A 20,988-nucleotide genomic window follows, 5' to 3' on the forward strand; every position below is an offset into this window, starting at 1 on the left:
GGTTCTGGGATTTTTGCTCACCGTTCTTGTGATCATTCTGACCCCACGGGGTGGGATTTTGCATGGAGCCCCAGATCGAGGGAGATTATCAGTGGTCTTGAATGTCTTCCATTTTCTAATTATTGCTCCCACTGTTGATTTCTTCACTCCAAGCTGGTTGGCTATTGCAGATTCAGTCTTCCCAGCCTGGTGCAGGGCTACAATTTTGTTTCTGGTGTCCTTTGACAGCTCTTTGGTCTTCACCATAGTGGAGTTTGGAGTCAGACTGTTTGAGGGTGTGCACAGGTATCTTTTTATACTGATAACAAGTTTAAACAGGTGCCATTACTACAGGTAATGAGTGGAGGAAAGAGGAGACTCTTAAAGAAGAAGTTACAGGTCTGTGAGAGACAGAAATCTTGATTGTTTGTTTCTGACCAAATACTTATTTTCCACCATAATATGCAAATAAAATGATAAAAAAACAGACAATGTGATTTTCTGGATTTTTTTTTCTCAGTTTGTCTCCCATAGTTGAGGTCTACCTATGATGTAAATTACAGACGCCTCTCATCTTTTTAAGTGGTGGAACTTGCACTATTGCTGAATGACTAAATACTTTTTTGCCCCACTGTATCTCTGTGATTTAAGGGCATAAAAATTCAAAGTTGGAAAATTGTTAAATTTTCAAAATTTTTGCCAAATTTCCGTTTTTTTCACAAATAAACGCAAGTTATATCGAAGAAATTTTACCACTATCATGAAGTACAATATGACACGAGAAAACAATGTCAGAATCGCTAAGATGTATTGAAGCGTTCCAGAGTTATAACCTCATAAAGGGACAGTGGTCAGAATTGTAAAAATTGGCCCGGTCATTAACGTGCAAACCACCCTCGGGGCTTAAGGGGTTAACGTGCAAACCACCCTCGGGGCTTAAGGGGTTAAATGTATAAAATTTCGAGGAAAGAGGCACAAAATGGCAATTTTAAACCTTTTACTTGCTGTTCCAGATCTTCTATTTCTTAGAATATTTGTAAACACTGCTATTGTTAGCCAGAAATTTCCATTCCAGAGCGCTATGTTGGTGAAATTTGTCCAAAATATCTGAGAATTTGGGTGTTTCGGATTTTTTCCGCCATAATGCCAATGCATTTTTGACAACTAGGAGGATCTGTATGATGACATATCTAACCGGGGGGTCAAATTGCTCCACATCAAGGGAAAGAAGCGCCCTTTGAGGGCAATCAAGGGTGATCACAAAGTTTTCAGAAAAGGAGTTAATATGGCGCGATACTTGGAACCAGAGATTTTTTATTATCGGACAACCAAAAAATATGTGAAAGATTACCCCATTGTCCGCAGTCTCTCCAACATAAGGGAGAGTGTTCCTGGTTTATATGTGACAATCTGATGGGAGTGAGATACCATCTTGTCATTATTTTAAAATAGGACTCATGGAACGACATTGAAATGTTTGACTGGTATGTGTTTTTTATAGCGCTGTCCCATTGTTCAGTTCGCAAGTCTGTACCAAGGTCGGACTCCCACCTCTTCATATATACATTTTTAGAGCTAACATTGTCCTTGATAAAGTACAGTGCCTTGCAAAAGTATTCGGCCCCCTGGAACTTATCAACCTTTTCCCACATATCATGCTTCAAACATAAAGATACCAAATGTAAATTTTTGGGGAAGAATCAACACCAAGTGGAACACAATTGTGCAGTTGAATGAAATTTATTGGTTATTTTAAATTTTTTGTGGAAATTCAAAAACTGAAAAGTGGGACGTGCAATATTATTCAGCCCCCTTAATACTTTGTTGCGCCTCCTTTTGCTGCGATTACAGCTGCAAGTCGCTTGGGGTAGGTCTCTATCAGTTTTAAACATCAAGAGACTGAAATTCTTGCCCATTCTTCCTTGGCAAACAGCTCGAGCTCAGTGAGGTTTGATGGAGATCGTTTGTGATCAGCAGTTTTCAGCTCTTTCCACAGATTCTTGATTGAAGTCTGGACTTTGACTTGGCCATTCTAACACCTGGATACGTTTACTTGTGAACCATTCTATTGTAGATTTTGCTCTATGTTTTGGATCATTGTCTTGTTGGAAGGCAAATCTCCATCCCAGTTTTTATTATCGGACAACCAAAAAATAAGTGAAAGAGATTACCCTGTTGTCCGCAGTCTCTCCAACATAAGGGAGAGTGTTCCTGGTTTATATGTGACAATCTGATGGGAGTTAGAGGCCATCTTGTCATTATTTTAAAATAGGACTCATGGAACGCCATTGAAGATTTTGCTTTATGTTTTGGATCATTGTCTTGTTGGAAGACAAATCTCCATCCCAGTCTCAGGTCCTGTATTTGGCATTGTTGACAAAAAGTTCCCTTTTGGTTTCATGTGAGCAGAGCACCTTCTTCCACATGTTTGGTGTGTCTCCCAGGTGGCTTGTTGCAAACTTTAAAAGATACTTTTTATGGATATCTTTGAGAAATGGCTTTCTTCTTGCCACTCTTCCATAAAGGCCAGGTTTGTGCAGTTTACGACTGATTGTTGTCCTATGAACAGACTGTCCCACCTAAGCTGTAAATCTCTGCAGTTCATCCAGAGTGATCATGGGCCTCTTCTTGGCTGCATCTCTGATCAGTCTTCTCCTTGTTTGAGATGAAAGTTTAGAGGGACGGCCGGGTCTTGGTAGATTTGCAGTGGTATGATACTCCTTCCATTTCAATATGATCGCTTGCACACTGCTCCTTGGGTTGTTTAAAGTTTTGGAAATCATTTTGTATCCAAATCCGGCTCCAAACTTCTCCACAACAGTATCATGGACCTGCCTGTTGTGTTCCTTGGTCTTCATGATGCTCTCTGTGCTTCAAACAGAAGCCTGAGACTATCACAGAGCAGGGGCATTGAGGCCGGTTTCACACGTCAGTGGCTCCGGTACGTGAGGTGACAGTTTCCTCACATACCGGAGACACTGACACACGTAGACCCATTAAAATCAATGCATCTGTTCAGATGTCATTGATTTTTTGCGGACCGTGTCTCCGTGTGCCAAACACGGAGACATGTCAGTGTTCGTGGGAGCGCACGTATTACACGGACCCATTAAAGTCAATGGGTCCGTGTAAAACACGGACCTCACACGGACGTTCTCCGTCTGGGGTCCGTGTGCGTGCAGGAGACAGCGCTACAGTAAGCGCTGTCCCCCCCACTGGTGCTGAAGCCGCGATTCATATGTTCCCTGTAGCAGCGTTTGCTGCAGAGAAAATATGAATAATAGTGTTTAAAATAAAGATCTATGTGTCCCCCGCCCCCCCACCCCCTGTGCGCCCCCCCACCCCCTGTGCGCCCCCCCGCTGTTCAGAAAATACTCACCCGCTCCCACGTTGGCTGTCACTCCTTCCTCTCTGCCCCGCACCTCCTACTGTATGCGGTCACGTGGGGCCGCTCATTTACAATCATGAATAGTCGGCTCCGCCCCTATGGGAGGTGGAGCCACATATTCATGACTGTAAATGATCAGCCCCACGTGACCGCATACAGGAGAAGATGGGGCCAGACCAGGAAGCCGCGACAGCCAACGTGGGAGCGGGTGAGTATTTTCTGAACAGCGGGGGGTAAAACAGGGGGTGGGAGGGTGGGGGACACACAGATCTTTATTTTAAACACTATTATTCATATTTTCTCTGCAGCAAACGCTGCTGCAGGGAACATATGAATCGCGGCTTCAGCACGATGCAGGGTACCACACGCGTGGGTACCACACGCTCCGTGTGGTACCCACTCGCCATACGGGCGGCACACGTGTGCCACACGTATGGCCTACGTGAGTTCCCAGGCACACGGACACGGATAACTCCGGTACCGATTTATTCCGGTACCGGAATTATCTGGACGTGTGGGACAGCCCTTATACGGAGACTTGATTACACACAAGTGGATTATATTTATCATCATTAGGCATTTAGGACAACATTGGATCATTCAGAGATCCACAATGAACTTCTGGAGTGAGTTTGCTGCACTGAAAGTAAAGGGGCCGAATAATATTGCACGCCCCACTTTTCAGTTTTTGAATTTCCACAAAAATTTAAAATAACCAATAAATTTCATTCAACTTCACAATTGTGTTTCACTTGTTGTTAATTCTTCACCAAAAAGTTACATTTGGTATCTTTATATTTGAAGCATGATATGTGGGAAAAGGTTGAAAAGTTCCAAGGGGGCCGAATACTTTCGCAAGGCACTGTAACTATATAGGTTACTTGGGCTCCAAATGTTTTTATTGTTTAGGTTGCACAGCAGTGAAGAAAGGATTTCAAGATTCAAGGCTTTACCGGTCAGGAGTTTTTGTATACTGTCCTTTAGCATAATAAAAAGGACCAGTTCAGAAGAGGGTAAGTTTTATTTAGATTTTATCTCACTGAATGTGAGGAATTTAATCCCATTGTGAATATTCCCAATTCTCTGTGATGGTATTCAGGGACCCGGCTGAAATAAGCCCCTAGAATACCAGCACCTCCGGGGAGGAGATTGTATGTTTGCATGACCACTGACTGCTATCAGTTCGGCAGTTAGCTTGTGCTCCTGTGAGTCTAACAGGGCGCAGTGCTTTCCTTTCACGGCTACTCTGTGAAGTAACAGAGCTAGTCTATACCACCAAATAGTGCCGCCATTCACTAGCAGCAGGTTCTCCTGCACGGTGGACCCCGGGCTGCGAACGCACCAATAATAATAAACATCTATATTTACTCGGTGCGTTCCGCTAGCCCTAACATACACAGATAGGAATAATAGAGGGAAATATTGGGGAACAATACATGTAATATTGAGATGGATCCAATCATTGTTTTATTAAAAAAAAATCTACTTATAAAACGAACAAAGCTCCGCTCCATACACGTTGTACACACACGGCTCTGCTCAGTACATGTCGTAGACACACGGCTTCGCTCCGTACAAACATGGCTCCTGTCGATAGACAAACAACTCAGCACCGTACATACTGTACACGCACGGCTCAGCACCGTACAACCTGTACACAGGCAGCTCCACTCAACACACCCTGTACACAGGCGGCTTCACTCCATATATCTCATACACACATGGTTCCACTCCGTACACCTCGTACACACACGGCCAGGGCCGGACTGGGACTAAAATTCAGCCCTGGCATTTTAAGGAACACAGGCCCACTTGTCACATGGTGACTGTATAATATCTTTGTGCACCTGTAGGTTACAAGACATGGGGTGAGTGTAACACGACTATATAACATACAGTCACAGACGGCCCAGTATTACAGCTCAGAATTATTTATTGCTCTAAGGCTACTTTCACACTAGCGTCGTGCACTGCACGTCGCTATGCGTCGTTTTGTAGAAAAAACGCATCCTGCAAAAGTGCTTGCAGGTTATGTTTTTTCTCCATAGACTTGCATTAGCGACGGAGTGCGACACATTGCCACACGTCGCAACCATCGTGCGACAGTTGCGTCGGTCCGTCGCCACCAAAAAATGTATGTAACTTTTTTTGTGCGTCGAGACTGTCTTTTCCGACCGCGCATGCGCGGCCGGAACTCCGCCCCCTCCTCCCCGCACCTCACAATGGGGCAGCGGATGTGTTGAAAAACAGCATCCACTGCACCCGTTGTGCGGCGCTTTCACTGCTTGCGTCGGTACGTCGCAACGACGCAATTCGTCGTGCGTCATACAACGCTAGTGTGAAAGTAGCCTAAGGCTGGGGTCATACACTTGCCATATCTTGGACTGCACTGGTATGACATCTAAGTGCAGTGCGTTGTGTCACTCGCACCCATAGACTTGTATGGGGGTGCGAGTGAGCCAAATCTCGCTGCCAATTTAGCATGAGAAAATAATCGCTGAGCTGCTCTGCCCCATAGAGTAACACTGGACCGAGTGCTATCCGATACATCACATAGCACTACACCCCAAACAAACTGCGCTTTATCCACACTCCGCAGATCCAGTGTCTACAGTTCTGATCATGTCACGTCAATAGTGCTGCAGCCAATCAGGAGCTCAGAAGCTAATTCTCTGTAGCGCTATTGCCGTGATGTCAGAGATGCAGACAATAACAGAGGCCGGGTGCAGCAGCAGTGGGTATTCTTTTACAACAAACTGCAGAGGAGGAACAGGTGTAAGTCTTCAATTGTACATATTGTATATATGTATGTATATCTAAATTTAGTTTTTTAAGCTCACTGAAGTATAAATGACAAGATAACTTAATTCTGGCTCTTGATATGATTAGAATGATATCAAATGTAATTTTTTTTAATTTTTTTTTACATTTTTCTTTTCCTCAAAAAAAAATCATTGACCACTAACAGTAATTTTTCTGTTTGGAGTTGTCATTGTAACGGTACGTTCACATTTGCATTGTGCGCCGCAGCGTTGGCGGCGCAACACACAACGCATACACAACGCATACACAACGCATGCATAACGCTGCGTTTTGCGACGCATGCGATGTGTTTTTGGACGCAAAAAAAATGTAACTTGCTGCGTGTTCTGCGCCCTGACGATTGCGTCAAACACGACACGTCAAAAAACGCTAGACAACTCATGTCCATGCGCCCCCATGTTAAATATAGGGGCGCATGACGCATGCGTCGCCGCTGCAGCGCCCGACGCTGCGGCGCACAACGCAAATGTGAACGTACCGTTATACAGTTGGATTAAAGGGTTACTCCGGAATCATTTATTGCTACATTGGGAACTGAGTGGTGCTGATACCCTGCGGTGAAACCATACCCACCAAGACACGGCCATGATAGCTGCCATTCATGCATCTGTCCCATTAGGTATTTGTACACTATGTCTTCACCGCTGCTCGCCTCCCAATGCAGAAGAAAGCAGCACTGAGCAAACCCTTTAAAGTGAACCCAACCGCTGATACTTGCTGTGTGACCCATGGGCAGCACATATTCGGCACAGTCTGTATAATCTAACCCCGGTATGCCTTGGTCCTCGGCAGCTTTTAGCCTGAAACACAGCAGCATTTCAGAGTCAACCATACCTTTCTGGAATCAGGAATCATACAGCCAATATCTGATACATGCGGCCTGTGGATGCATAAGGCTATATTTCCACGTGGCGTATTCCAAGCGCTCTGGACGCAGTGGACACCCGCCCCGTCCAAAGCGCTGCTAGCTTTAGTACGCGCGGTGATTCTGCAAGTGTTCATTAACCGTGCGGAATCACCGCATCCTGTACATAGAACGGTGATATTTATCTTGTGGAGACTGAGCGTCTCCGTAAGATAAATAGACATGGTGCGGTCTGAAGAGACACGCCGCATGTTCGTCCCCGCAGGGAAGCCGTAGGTGTCCCTACATGCATAGTGGAGACGGGATTTCATAAAATCCCATCCACTATGCTGTAACATCTGGCCGCTGCATCCAATCCCATCAAATACGCCACATTGAAACATACCCTCAGCCATCAGATTTCCTTTAAGATCCCATAGGTGTCATCTATGTCCCATGGTTGACTATTATCCCTGCTTTTGAGGAGAACTATAACTCCCAGCATGTACAGCAGCTCCTATGGCATGCTGGGAGTTATAGTTCACAGGAATGGTGGTTTTCTTTTGAGATAGTGCCATGGAAGAATAGTGGACACAGCTTTTTTTTTTCTTAATTCTATTAACGCTTGCCTGTAACTTCTTTGCTAGCTCCAGGTACAACTCCGGGGCTTTTGTGCTTTTGCTCCGTGCACTCAGGGCAAGGTTATCAGCAGCTCGTAAATCCATTCTGTCCCTGCCGCCTTGCTGGACAGGAGGAAGTGGGCGGTCTGATGTCCTGACTCCTGACAACAAGCGGCTGCATTAAGTGGCACGGTGGGGGCAGCACAGAAGAGCAGAGCGTGCCTCTCCCTCTCCTCATGCCCTGTGTGTTACCTCACCGCAGCTGATGATCAGGTCATCAGACAGCGGCCATCCACTTCATCCTGTCGGCAGCGGTGATTTTGGAAGTGCAGCTTGATCGTGTGCACAAGGCAGGCTGATGCTGCCTAGTGTGCTGGCTGCAGAAAACAGAACGCCGGCTGACAGCTTGAAGGGGTCAACAGATCGAGCGGCCCACTGCAGGGACCGGCCCTTCTGGCATTTGCCAGAAATGCCCAATGGCCAGTCCGGCCCTGCACACGGCTCTGCTACATCCACACTGTAAACCCCCCCTGACCCCACACATAAACTTCCCCTCATCCAGCACCATGACAACCAGCACAGCAGAGTCCTGCATACACTGAGGCCTCTGATCATGTGACCCCTGACTCCTCCCCTCCTGTGACCTCATCACAGGTCCTGTGCGGCTCTGCGGGTGGAGGTCGGTGCTGGAGGCCCCATTATTCTCTATGTGGAGTGCGGCTCTGTGGGTGGAGGTCGGTGCTGGAGACTCCATTATTCTCTATGTGGAGGGCGGCTCTGCGGGTGGAGGTCGGTGCTGGAGGCTCCGTTATTCTCTGCGTTATGGAAGATGAGTCTATGAGAGAAACATATTCAGCTGCCGACTCTGAAGAAGAAACTGCTTGTTGTCTGTGGCCTAAATATATAGGTTTTATTAGTAGATGTCAAAGATGAAAACTAAATAGTGTAAAATAATCTCATATGTTTCCCTTATTATCTCCAGTAATTGTATTATTACACAGGATTTTTATGATATTACATCGGCTCATCTTCTCATTCAGGTCTCGGATCTTCTCAGTGAAGATCCTTCCATAGAAGAGAATTTTTTTGGCTTATCCATCAAAGATGAATATGGACAGAGACAAGATGGCGGAGAGGATATTACACCTCACCCTAGAGATCCTCTTCCGGCTTACTGGAGAGGTGAGAGATTCTGATGACGTCACATTACATCATTCTTATCTATGGGAATAACAGATGGACAGAACTGGAGGGGTGAGGACTCTGGAGATGTCTGTAGTGAGATTTATTAATGTGTCTCTCCATAACCAGGATTACACAGTAGTGAAGAAGACCTCTAGTGAGCGCTGTCAGGACCCTGTGTCTGAGGGATGGGGAAGACCCCTGAGCCCAATCACGGGGCCTCCACCTCACCCCCTGATACATGAGGACATCAATGACCAGAAGATCCTAGAACTCACCTACAAGATGATTGAGCTGCTGACTGGAGAGGTGACACTGCTGGGAATGCTGGGACATTATACAGTAACGCTATGAAGGGATCGGGGGATGACGGTATCATTGTATGTGTCAGGTTCCTGTAAGGTGTCAGGATGTCGCTGTCTATTTCTCCATGGAGGAGTGGGAGTATTTAGAAGGACACAAAGATCTGTACAAGGACGTCATGATGGAGGTTCCCCAGCCCCTCACATCACCAGGTAATAGACAGGACTAAATACACACGGCCTATAATTGTCTGTGTGTAAAGAATGAATTCAGTCCCTGTATGTGTTTCCTCCAGATCTATCCAGTAATAGGACAACACCAGACAGATGTCCCCGTCCTCTTCTTCCACAGGACTGTAAACAAGAAGATCCCAATGTTCCTCAGGATCATCAGGTAGATGGAGAGAAGGTGTCAGGAGATCTCCCCTATGATGTGTAGACAGCTGTGAAGGTCTTGTGCTCAGTCTTGTTTTATCCCCCAGTATTATGTTTTATACTTGTGTAATGAGAACAGTGGAGATGGCAGGATTAGAGCTGATCATGTGACTTCTCCATCTGTCGGTGACTTTTATAATATTTGTTTCAGGGTGAAGATCTGACCCATATTAATACTACAGAGACATATGTGAGGGGTGATGAGTGGTGTAAAGAGGAGATTCCTACATATGACTACCCAGGTGAGTAGTAACCACTAAGTATAGAGAAGTAAAGAAGTAGTTCAGTCATGCCACACTATCCCAATAACTGGGTATTGAAAGCTCTTTTCTATAGAGCTTACAATCTGGGAAATCCACCTACCAACATAAATTAGGAGGCACTGACCATTACCTGTCCAGGTCTGTAAACTACAAAGCCAAATGACAAAGACAAAAGAGCACCACGCAGTCATAGAGTCCAAACATAGAACAACACTTTATTGGATAAAATTATACATATAACAACCAGAGAGTTAGTGTTAGAAAGGGCTAAAAGATGACAAAAATGCCAGCAGCAACATGTGAACAATAAACCAGCCCAAGGTACGGCGATCCCCAGCTGCAGAGAATTTAAAGTATACTATAAAAAGATGGTATATAGTGCAATTCGTAGAGGCACAGCCCCACAGGATAGCAGAACTTCATCCAGAGTACATGGAAGAAATGTAAATAAACCAGTGATTATACAGGTAAAGGCACATAAATGAACTACTACACATCACCTGGTAATAGCGATCCCGTGGTAAACCTCCGCAGTATGGGGACCCCGATCCACCCCGACGCGCGTTTCAGTTAGGATACCTTCCTCAGGGGGCGCGTACATAGAATGGGCATAGAGGAGTATATATAGGAAACCCATAATGGAGACTGCAAGCCACCGCAACACACTGCTTCCGCCCAGTCCAGCACGCCGAACAACGACGACCGGAAACGCCTGGGGCCCCATGTGATCCGGAAGTACGTGCGCGGCTGTCAGAGAAGGACGGAGCAGTAACAGAGCGGCGCATGCGCCTAAAGTGATCAGTGCTTAGACGCCATCTACAATAGGGGCAATGGGAAGGGCAAACAGAAGCGTTTAGAAGCAACTATTAGCGTAGAAGGACAACAAGGAGATATGCAGATATAACAGCATATCAAATAAAACATACGGACAAATGCAGTTATAAAAATGAATTGTACAAAGATAGACACATTGGCCAAGAGGAGACTGTGACCACTTTACATAATATAATATATCAAATAATAATATAAAATACAATGACCATAAACAAAACAATATAACATGGTACAGTCCCACAAGGCACATAAGCATTGATGATAGCATCATAAAAAGTAATAACAGGGGGGGCGTGGCCTAACTGCTGATGGAGTAGGTCGCACAGAGTGGGAGCTCCTCAGCCAGGATCCCTAAAACGGCACTTATCTACCTTCTCTGCTGTATTCTTAGCCTCCACGATATCGCCGCTGATCCCTGCTGCAGTGGTGAGTGCATGGGGAAAGCGAAAGCAGGCGCCCGGGACCCCTCAAGGAGAATTCCTGATTTCTTTGCCGCTGCCCCGCAGCTCCCGCCGACAGCCAAGATGGCGCCGTCCCCTCCCAGGTCTTCCCGCTCTGCGCAACGTAACGCTCAGGCGTCGCAATCGGGTGGTGCGGCGCCGAAGTCCAACGCTGCAGCGTTCAAATCTGGCGGAGAGGCGTCGCGTTCAGGCGCTGCGGCGTCGGATTCGGCTGATGGTCCGGTGACTGCTGCTCTCCTCAAAAGCCTTCTTGGAGACCTCAGAGCTTCCATTCAAGAGGATATGCGCAATATGTTGGCTGAGCTTAAAGGGGAAGTGGCGGAACTGGGTAACCGCACAGACCGTCTGGAGCGTAAGATGGCGGAGCTGGTCTCTTCACACAATGACCTCTGGGACGCTCATGAGGCCCTGCAAACCATGGCTTCTAAAATCCAATCTAAAGCCCTGGATCTGGAAGATAGGTCCAGGAGAAACAACGTCAAACTCAGGGGCATTGATGAATCTATCTTGTCAGGAGATTTGAAACTCTTCCTGCAGGAATTTGTGGCTGCAGCTCTTCCTCAACTTGCCCCTGAGAAGGTCATAATTGATCGTATACACAGGATCCCTAAACCGTCCGGCCTGGGTCCTTCCGTCCCAAGAGATGTGTTAGCACGAATACACTTCTACGAAATAAAGGAAGAATTTCTACAGGCTCTACGGAAAAATCCAGCGCTTCCTGATAAGTTCGCGCGCATTGCTGTTTTTCCAGATCTCTCCCCAGGTACTTTGGCGCTTCGGAGGTCCTTTGGTCCCTACACCACCATCCTCAGAGAGAAAGGTATCCAGTACCGCTGGGGATTTCCTACCAAGCTTCTCATCCGTAAAGATGGTTCGATTACTACCTGCTTAATTCCGGCCCACGCGGCCTCCGCTCTCTCCAAATGGGGACTCGCGTCTCCTGATTCTCCGGTTTCTGCATCCTTTACCAAGACTGGAGGTAACAATGGCCCCAGGGCCCGCATTGTTCCTGATTGGGAGGAGGTCTGATTTCACGGCTTTTGTGGCTCCTGGCTATTTTCCCACACGGTTGTACTCTGGTTTTTTTTTCTTTTTCTTTTTTCTTGGTTTTGCTGCTGTATTGAGTCCTCTTTTGAGGTTCTCTACAGCTTTCTTGTGCCCCATAGGTGAATTGTTTTTTGGATCCTCACCTTTTTGGACTCAGGGTTTTCCTGAATGGACTCCAGTCCGCTAGTTTATTTGTTACTTGTTGTATGTCTTGTTTGTGTCCTCCCTTTCCCTTCCCCCCTCCCCCCGGTCTGCTCGCATATATGCTTTAATTCATTGACCATATTGTGTTTTCTTTTATTCACAGATTGTCAGTATTTGATGTTTATCAAATTGTTTTTATGTTCTCATTATGAGTATCTCGCTATTTTCAATTAATGTTAATGGTCTTAACTCCCCGGGCAAGAGGTCTGTTGTGTGGCGCCAATTAGGTAAATCCCGCCATGATATTTTGTGCCTTCAGGAAACGCATTTGCTGGAATGTGACAACCAGAGAATGCACTCAGGCTTATATCCGCACCAGTTTTTTGCTAACGCCCCGACTAAAAAGGCGGGAGTAGCCATTTTCTTTAGTAGGTCCAATTCCTTTCAATTGGTCCGTTCCATTGCAGACCCGCTGGGTAGGTTTATTGTGGTGTTATGTCTCATTAACAATGTACCCTATACCATCGCCTCGATCTACGGCCCTAATGTGGGGCAGCTTAGGTTCCTGGAGGGGGTTTTTCAAACCCTTCACGATATCCAACATGGTCACCAGTTGATTGCTGGCGACTTCAATGTCCCAATGTCTAAGGATTTGGACTGTTCTGCCTCCTCGCTTTCAAGATGTGAAGCGGGGCCCTTAATCAATTCTTTCAACCTTCATGATATCTGGAGATATCTGCATTGCGGCGAGAGAGACTACACGTTTTTGTCTCCCAGGCACGGTTCCTATAGCAGGATTGATTTTGTGCTGGTGAATGACGTGGCTCTCCCTCATTGTATTTCAGCAGATATTGGAGGCATTACTTGGTCGGACCATGCTCCGGTGTCCCTCACCCTGAAGGACCCCCTGGCCATTAGACCCCCCGGACATTGGCGTCTTAACGCCCATTTCCTTGCTGACCAAACCAACTCCCAATGCATAGAGGCGGCTCTGGGTGAATTTTTCGCCTACAATGACACTCCTGATATAGCGGATGACACCCTCTGGTTTGCGCACAAGGCGGTAATTAGGGGCCACTTCATTAAACTGGCTGCCAGGGCTAAGAGGAAGTATAATGCGGTCCTACACTCGGCTCTGGAGGATTTATCTCGTCTGGAGTCTGCTCATAAACTATCTCCTACCCCAGCCCTTCTTTCTGACCTTTCTAGGGCCCGTATACATGTCCGTAACCTTCTGCTCCATAGAGCTGAGAGGAACCTGAGGAAATCTAGAGCGAAGTTCTACGCAATGGGGGACCGAGCGGGCGCTCTCCTGGCCAGACGTGTAAGGAAGAGAGAAGCTCAGTCTAAGATCCCATTCTTACTTAGGACTGACGGCTCCCAGGTGAGGAACCCGATTCAGATTGCTGAGGAGTTTGCCTCCTATTACTCCTCGCTCTACGACCTCGGGTCTGACCTAGGGATTCCCCAGCCTTCGCGGGAGTCAATTTTGGCGTTCTTGGATGGGGCTAATCTCCCCTCGGTTACCCAGGAGCAGCTCGCATTCCTAAACTCCCCCATTGTTGAGTCTGAACTATCACAAATTATTAGAGAGGCTAATAAAGGTTCCTCTCCTGGACCAGATGGTTTTTCCTTTCTCTACTACGCACAGTTCTTTTCTGTTCTCTCTCCTTTCCTCCTGCGGCTTTTCAATGGTTGGATGTCGGCGGGTAGTATTAGGGCTGAGGGTTTGGAGGCTTCCATTGCGACTCTCCCCAAGCCAGGAAAACCTCCAACATCTCCGGGGAATTTCCGCCCGATAGCACTGCTAAACTGTGATGTGAAGATCTATGCCAAGATTTGGGCCAACAGACTATTTGCAGTTCTCCCTAGTCTTGTTCACCCAGATCAAGTTGGGTTCGTCCCGGGTAGGCAGACCAGGGATGGCACTAGACGCCTGATAGACCTTTTGGATGTGGTGGAGGAGGGGGGCATTCCCAGTGTATTCCTGTCACTTGATGCTGAAAAAGCGTTCGACAGGGTACACTGGGACTATATTGAACTCACTTTGGGGAAATTTGGGCTTACTGGACAGATTGTTAGAGCTGTTATGGCGTTGTACTCCAACCCCTGTGCGTCGGTTCGCTCGGCGGGTTTTAGCTCTCGGACGTTCCCTATTCGTAATGGTACGCGTCAGGGCTGCCCCCTTTCACCGATTATCTTCGCTTTGGTTATGGAACCCCTGGCCGCGAGAGTTAGACAGTCGTCGGATATAAAGGGAATTGTGGTGGGGGGGTCGGAACATAAAATCGGTCTTTATGCCGACGATGTAGTATTAACTTGCACTTCACCCCTAACCTCGTTGAACGCCATTACTTCTATTCTAACTGAATTTTCAGCGGTTTCGTATTATAAGCTTAATTTGACAAAATCCACTATTTTCCCTTTGTTTCTTCCAACCTCCCTTCAGGTCCAGATTCAATCGAAATATGCGTTCATTTGGGCCCCCCTGGGATTCACATACTTGGGCATCAAGATAACTAGGTTAGACAACATAGTCCGTGCGAACTGTGAGGAAACCCTTGCAGAGGTCAGAAGAGGTATGGATCAGTTATCGAGTGCGACTCTATCATGGATGGCTCGTATTCAAACTGCGAAAATGTTATTTCTACCTAAAATTATGTACCTCTTCCGTTGCCTTCCCCTTTTTGTTCCCTCGAAATTTATCTCTGCTTTCCAATCGCTGATTGATAGGTTCGTTTGGAACAAGAAACCGCATAGGGTCAAGCGTCGGATTATGTGTTTACCGTACTCAATGGGAGGTCTGGGTGTCCCGGCGGTTCAATCTTATTATAAAGCGGCGATCCTTGAGCCCCTTAAAATATGGTGGGAAGGGGGTTCACGTCTACCCTGGTTTCTTATCGAATCTCACTTTGCCCCCCAAAATTCGTTAAAATTGCTCTTGGAACTCCAGTTTCTCCGGATTCCCCTTGTGGGCAGGTGTCTCCGCTCTGTCAGGACTGCTACAAAACTGTGGTCGCTGCTCATTCCCTCTCTACTGGGGTTCATGCATGATCATGTCTCTCTAAGGGCTCTGGAATATGCCATTGGACACATATCTCTCTCCTCTTGGAGGAGGCGCGGGGTGCTTCGGGTGGCGGACCTATTCGGCTCAGATGGCCTTCTGTCATTTGAGGTGCTTTCGGGGAGGTTCTCCCTGACCGCCTCTGACTTTTTTCAATACTTCCAACTCCGTAGTTTCCTCAAGTCTCGTCCCTCATTCGGGGCCCCCCCGCCTTTGACAGAGGACTTGGTCCATAGATTTTTTAGACCTTCCACTATACTGTCCCATGGCATTTCCATTATTTACAAAGCCCTCCTATCCTGTGGCGTTGCTGACAAATTTCAATTCATGACCTCCTGGGAGTCCTCGTTGGGTTTTGAGGCTTCCTTGGAGGACTGGCGGTTTGCAATGATACATCCCGCTAAGTTCTCTTCATGCATTGGCCACTTGGAACAGGTAAAAAAGATACAATTACATTGGTATATTACTCCGTCCCGTCTGGCGAGGTTCTCCCCATCTTCCTCCCCCCTCTGTTGGAAGGGTTGTGGAGCTGTGGGGTCGGCTTCCCATGTCTGGTGGTCATGTCCGCGGGTTCGGGCTTTTTGGCGTGAGGTGGAGGCACTGATTACTGAGCTGACGTGTCTCCCCCTTCTGCTGAGTGGGCAGCTTGCGGTTCTGGGTATTTCTCTCATCGACCTCCCCTCCTCTCTCCGGCCCGTAATCTCTAATGTTCTTGTGGCCGCCAGACAATGTATTGCAAAGTACTGGAAGTCCCCGGCCCTCCCCTCCAGAGCCGAGTTGATTGCGAAAATTGAACTGCATTTCTGTTATGAGGTGATTATGGCGCAGGATCTATCGCGGAGGTCCAGGGTTCTTTCGTGGTGGGACCCATGGATCTCCTCCACACACATATCTCAGTCGGCACTTGCCCTCATCTAGCATTTTAATTTAAAATTTTGTTTTTCATTTAAAGTTTAAAGTTTTATGCAAGGCCTCGCGTCTACTATTGTCGCTCGTCATGACTGACTCTATTATTGTGGATTTTATGTGTTTTGCTTTGTCTACATTATGGTCCTATTGTATTATGTACTGGGGTTTTTGTTGCCCTCCTTTCCTTGTTCTCTCCCCCTCCCTTACTCCTCTCCCCCTCCTGATGTTTCTTTTTGAAATGTTGTTTGATATACAATCTTTCAATAAAAATTTATTGGTTTAAAAAAAAAAAAGTAATAACAGTACTAACAGCATGTCCGCATATGTCCCCTACACCCCAATGGGGAAGGGAAGAACCCAAACGATGGCTTTATCAGGGTAGGGAAAAATGACAAAAATAGCAGTCCATCAGCCTCAATTTCCATGTCACATAGTCCAGATGAGTTCCAAAAGCACAATAACCAATTCAGTATAGCGATATGGGAATCCTAAGTAATAAAAAGGTGAATTAAAAACAGAACAACAATAAAAGAATTAAAACAAAATGTGCACAAATTGCAAGAAGGCACACTAAGCACACCAGTGCAGCGACTACAGGAAGGGAGCATAACTAATGTTCTCATTCAGACCTGCAGGGTATACGGTATTGAGGGACCAAATCCAACGTGTTTCCAGTTGGCCCAAACGTTTAAACAAATTCCCGCCACGGATATTAACATTGAGCATATCTATACCCCGCACCCTAAAAAGGAACTGTCACTATGATGTTTAGTCCTGAAATGTCTCGGGATTGTTTTGAGGCCAAATGACAGCGTAAGTAGACTGTGCTGACAGGCTAAAAAATCACTTGAAGAAAAATATTATAATGGGCCTGTAAGAGAAATCAGAGGGTAACGATGCTGTTACATTTGTAAAGGCGATTCTGACGTCCCAGTGTGGTCATTGTCACTCCTGTGGCACGGATGCCAACATGCTCAATGTCCCGGCCAGTCGGCGATCTATCTGTTCCCTGTTGTGCCTTCCTGCTTCTCTAGGTCTGCGTACATTCGCTCCGATTCTTAAAGGGGCAGTGCTCGCACTTTGGGAGTTGCTCCATTTAAAAGCTGGTAGGCATCAGGTACAGGTGCTTCTCACAAAATTGGAATATCATCAAAAAGTTAATTTATTTCAGTTCTTCAATACAAAAAGTGAAACTGATATATTTTATAGAGTCATTTACAAGCAGAGTGATTTATTTCAAGTGTTTATTTCTGTTAATGTTGATGATTATGGCTTACAGCCAATGAAACCCCAAAAGCCATTACTTCAGTCAATTATAATAATTAACGAAAAACACCTGCAAAGGCTTCCTAAGCTTTACAAAAAGTCCCTTAGTCTGTTTCAGTAGCTCCCCAATCATGGGAAAGACTGCTGACTTGATAAATTTCAATAAAGCAGTCACTGACACTCCACAAGGAGGGGAAGCCACAAAAGGACATTGCTAAAGAAACTGGCTGTTCACAGAGTGCTGTATCCAAGCATATTAATGGAAAGTTGAGTGGAAGGTAAAAGTGTGGTAGAAAAAGGTGCACAAACAACCGCGATAACCACAGCTTTGAAAGGATTGTTAAGTAAAGGCCATTCAAAAATTTGGGGAAGATTCACAAGGAGTGGACTGCTGCTGGAGTCATTGCTGCAAGAGCCACCACACACAGAGGTATCAAGGACATCTGCTACAAGTGTCTCATTCCTTGTGTCAAGCTACTCGTAACCAATAGACAACGCCAGAAGCGTCTTCCCTAGGCCAAGGAGAAAAAGAACTGGACTGTTGCTCAATGATCCAAGGTGGTGTTTTCAGATGAAAGTGAATTTTGCTTTTCAGTTAGCAATGAATATCTCAGAGTCTGCAGGAAGAGTGGAGAGACAGACAATCCAAACTGCTTGAGGTCTAGTGTGAAGTTTCCACAATCAGTGATTGTTTGGGGAGCCATGTCATCTGCTGGTGTAGGTCCACTGTGTGTTATGAAGACCAAAGTCAGCGCAGCTGTCTACCAGGAAATTTTAGAGCACTTAATGCTTCCCTCTGCCGACAAGCTTTTTGGAGATGAAAATGTCATTTTCCAGCAGGACTTGGCACCTGTCCACACTGCCAAAAGTACCAATACCTGGTTTAAAAACAGCAGTATCACTGTTCTTGATTAGCCAGCAAACTCACCTGACCTTAACCTCATAGAGAATTCATGGGGTATTGTCAAGAGAAAGATGAGACACCAGACCCAACAATGCAGACGAGCTGAAGACTGCTATCAAAGCAACCTGAGCTTCCATAACACCTCAGTAGTGCCACAGGCTGATTGCCTCCATGTCACACTGCATTGATGCAGTAATTGATGCAAAAGGAGCCCCAACTAAGTATTGAGCACATTTACTGAGCATACATTTCAGTAGGCCAACATTTTCGATTTTAAAATAATTTTTCAAGCTGGTGTTATAAGGTATTCTAACTTACTGAGATAATGACTTTTGGGTTTTCATTGGCTGTAAGCCATAATCATCATCATTATCAGAAAGAAACACTTGAAATAGATCACTCTGTTTGTAATGACTCTATGTAATATGTGAGTTTCACTTTTTGTATTGAAGAACTGAAATACATTAACTTTTTGATGATTTTCTGATATTGTGAGAAGCACTTGTATGTAAAGCACCCTCCTTAGGCTGCCATCACACTAGCAGTATTTGGTCAGTATTTTACATCAGTATTTGTAAGCCAAAACCAGGAGTGGCTGATAAATGCAGAAGTTGTGCATATGTTTCTATTAGACTTTTCTTCTTTGTTCCACTCCTGGTTTTGGCTTACAAATACTGATGTAAAATACTGACCAAATACTGCTAGTGTGACAGCAGCCTTAGTAGGGAGGTGCCTGAACAACTCCTGTATTTTCTCTACTTAGTCTGTGTATGTAAGTAGTATGTAGCCAGGTCCCTGCTCCATAACCTGTTCCTGATTCCCATGTTGTCTAAATGTGTTCCTGAAACCTGTGTTGATTGAATTAGCACCAGTGTCCTTCCTAGCTTGTCTCAAAATCTGCACTGTTTGAACAAGGATCAGTGTCTGTCATCTGGGTGAGCCAGAATCCATACCATCTGTATATTCTCCTATAGCTGGTCTACCAGTATCCAAATCCTGTACTGCCCGTGACTCCGAATCCATGTCCTTGACTGCCATCCTGACCCATTGGGTGAGCTTCTACAGTACCAGGGACTGCCCAGGACTGTTACCCAACGGCTATCTGCAGTACAAGCCTAACTCCATTATGAGAAGCTCTAGCAAAAACCAAGTAGCCACTCCTGGTTCTTCAACTATCGTCGAGCAGGAGCCTAATCCCTGGCTGACCCTGGAGAAGGATGGGGTAATCACTAGTCAGCCCCCACTACAACTAAAAACAAATAAGGTAAACAAAGTAGGGAATACACTTAGCTTGAGAAGACACCAAAGAGGTCACGCCAGCTATCCTTCCAAGAGAACACCAAGAAGGAGCTAGTTGATTACAAGTACTTCCAACCAGACAAAGGGAAATAGTAGAACTATCACTGGCTCCTTGCTGAAGCGACTAAAGGAATTTAAACATCCAGCAAAGGTGTGTTAATCAGCAGTAGTGAAGATCACTGCTAGGTCCTAGAGGGAGAAGGATATCACTTCGCATCAGAGGTACAAGATCCAGAAATTGCCTGCAGAGCTCAGCGCAAAGACCTTCTGTAGCCGGATCCAGAATGACTGACTGATGCACCCGTGACAGTATCCTCCCCTTCTATGAGTGGCCTCCGGACACTCAGGACCTGGTTTTTCAGGATGAGGCATGGAACGAACGAACCAGCCTAGGGGAATTCACTTCTGATGCAGAAACCCACATCCTCTCTTCTGGACCATATTACCTCCAGTGCATTAAGTACTACAGGACACAATGTTGAAAACGGGAATAAACAATCATCAAAATCTGGAACTCCAAATTACCATCAATAAGGATTGAGGGTGGCAGCAGGGAGAGGACTCAAGAAGTTCTACATATTTATTGAGTAAAGACCTGTGGAACACATTGTGGATCTTAAGAGCCTGAGGTAACTCAAGAATGACAGTGGTTATTTTAAAGGGACCAATAAACCTAGGTCCCAGCTTCCAGGAAAGGATCTTCAACTTCATATTCCTGGTTGATATCCACAAAAAGTCATTCACATTTAGGTCTGGACCTGTCGAGTGTTTCCTGTCAGCAATAGGTTTCTACCTGTCTCCCATGATCCTCAAATTACTCTGAGCCCCTCGCCACACAGAGGAGGGAGATAAAGCAAAACATTCCTCCTCAGAAACTCCTGAAGCCCCCTCCCTCACTAAAAGTACCAAACTGTGGAAGGAAACTGTATGCACAAACAAATACTGACCTGCCGGTAGATTCTTGGCAATGATTATTAATAGCATACTCGGCCAACGGTAAGTAAGATGCCCAATCCTTCTGGTTTTCAGAGATAAAACACCTGAGATAAGCCTCTAAATTCTGATTAATGCGTTCGTTATGTCCATGCAACTGAGGATGGAAAGAAGAGGAAAAGAACAGCTGCACCCCAGTCGAGAACAGAAAACTTTCCAGAACTTGGAAACAAATTGGGTCCGATGTAACACAACAGCGGAGGGAACCCCGTGAAGCTTCATGATCTCATC

General features: G+C 45.9%; 1 protein-coding gene across 4 annotated transcripts in view; it reads left to right on the forward strand.

Annotated features, from left to right (window-relative positions):
- Positions 1-20,988, forward strand: part of LOC143767638 (uncharacterized) — a 237,621-nt gene that overhangs the window by 187,980 nt on the left and 28,653 nt on the right. For 2 of the 4 annotated variants that reach the window (XM_077256080.1, XM_077256082.1), the window contains exons 1-6: positions 8,341-8,443; positions 8,695-8,836; positions 8,966-9,145; positions 9,228-9,351; positions 9,435-9,532; positions 9,725-9,815. The exons of 1 other annotated variant lie outside the window; for it this stretch is intronic. In XM_077256080.1, the coding sequence (XP_077112195.1) occupies positions 8,759-8,836; positions 8,966-9,145; positions 9,228-9,351; positions 9,435-9,532; positions 9,725-9,815 (571 nt within the window). In that variant the 5' untranslated portion in view covers positions 8,341-8,443; positions 8,695-8,758. Of the gene's footprint in view, positions 1-8,313; positions 8,444-8,694; positions 8,837-8,965; positions 9,146-9,227; positions 9,352-9,434; positions 9,533-9,724; positions 9,816-20,988 lie in introns of those variants that run through there. One more of the 4 variants, XM_077256081.1, reaches the window with a different exon arrangement.

Source organism: Ranitomeya variabilis, chromosome 4 (assembly GCF_051348905.1).
Source record: "Ranitomeya variabilis isolate aRanVar5 chromosome 4, aRanVar5.hap1, whole genome shotgun sequence".
Classification (NCBI taxonomy): Eukaryota; Metazoa; Chordata; class Amphibia; order Anura; family Dendrobatidae; genus Ranitomeya; species Ranitomeya variabilis.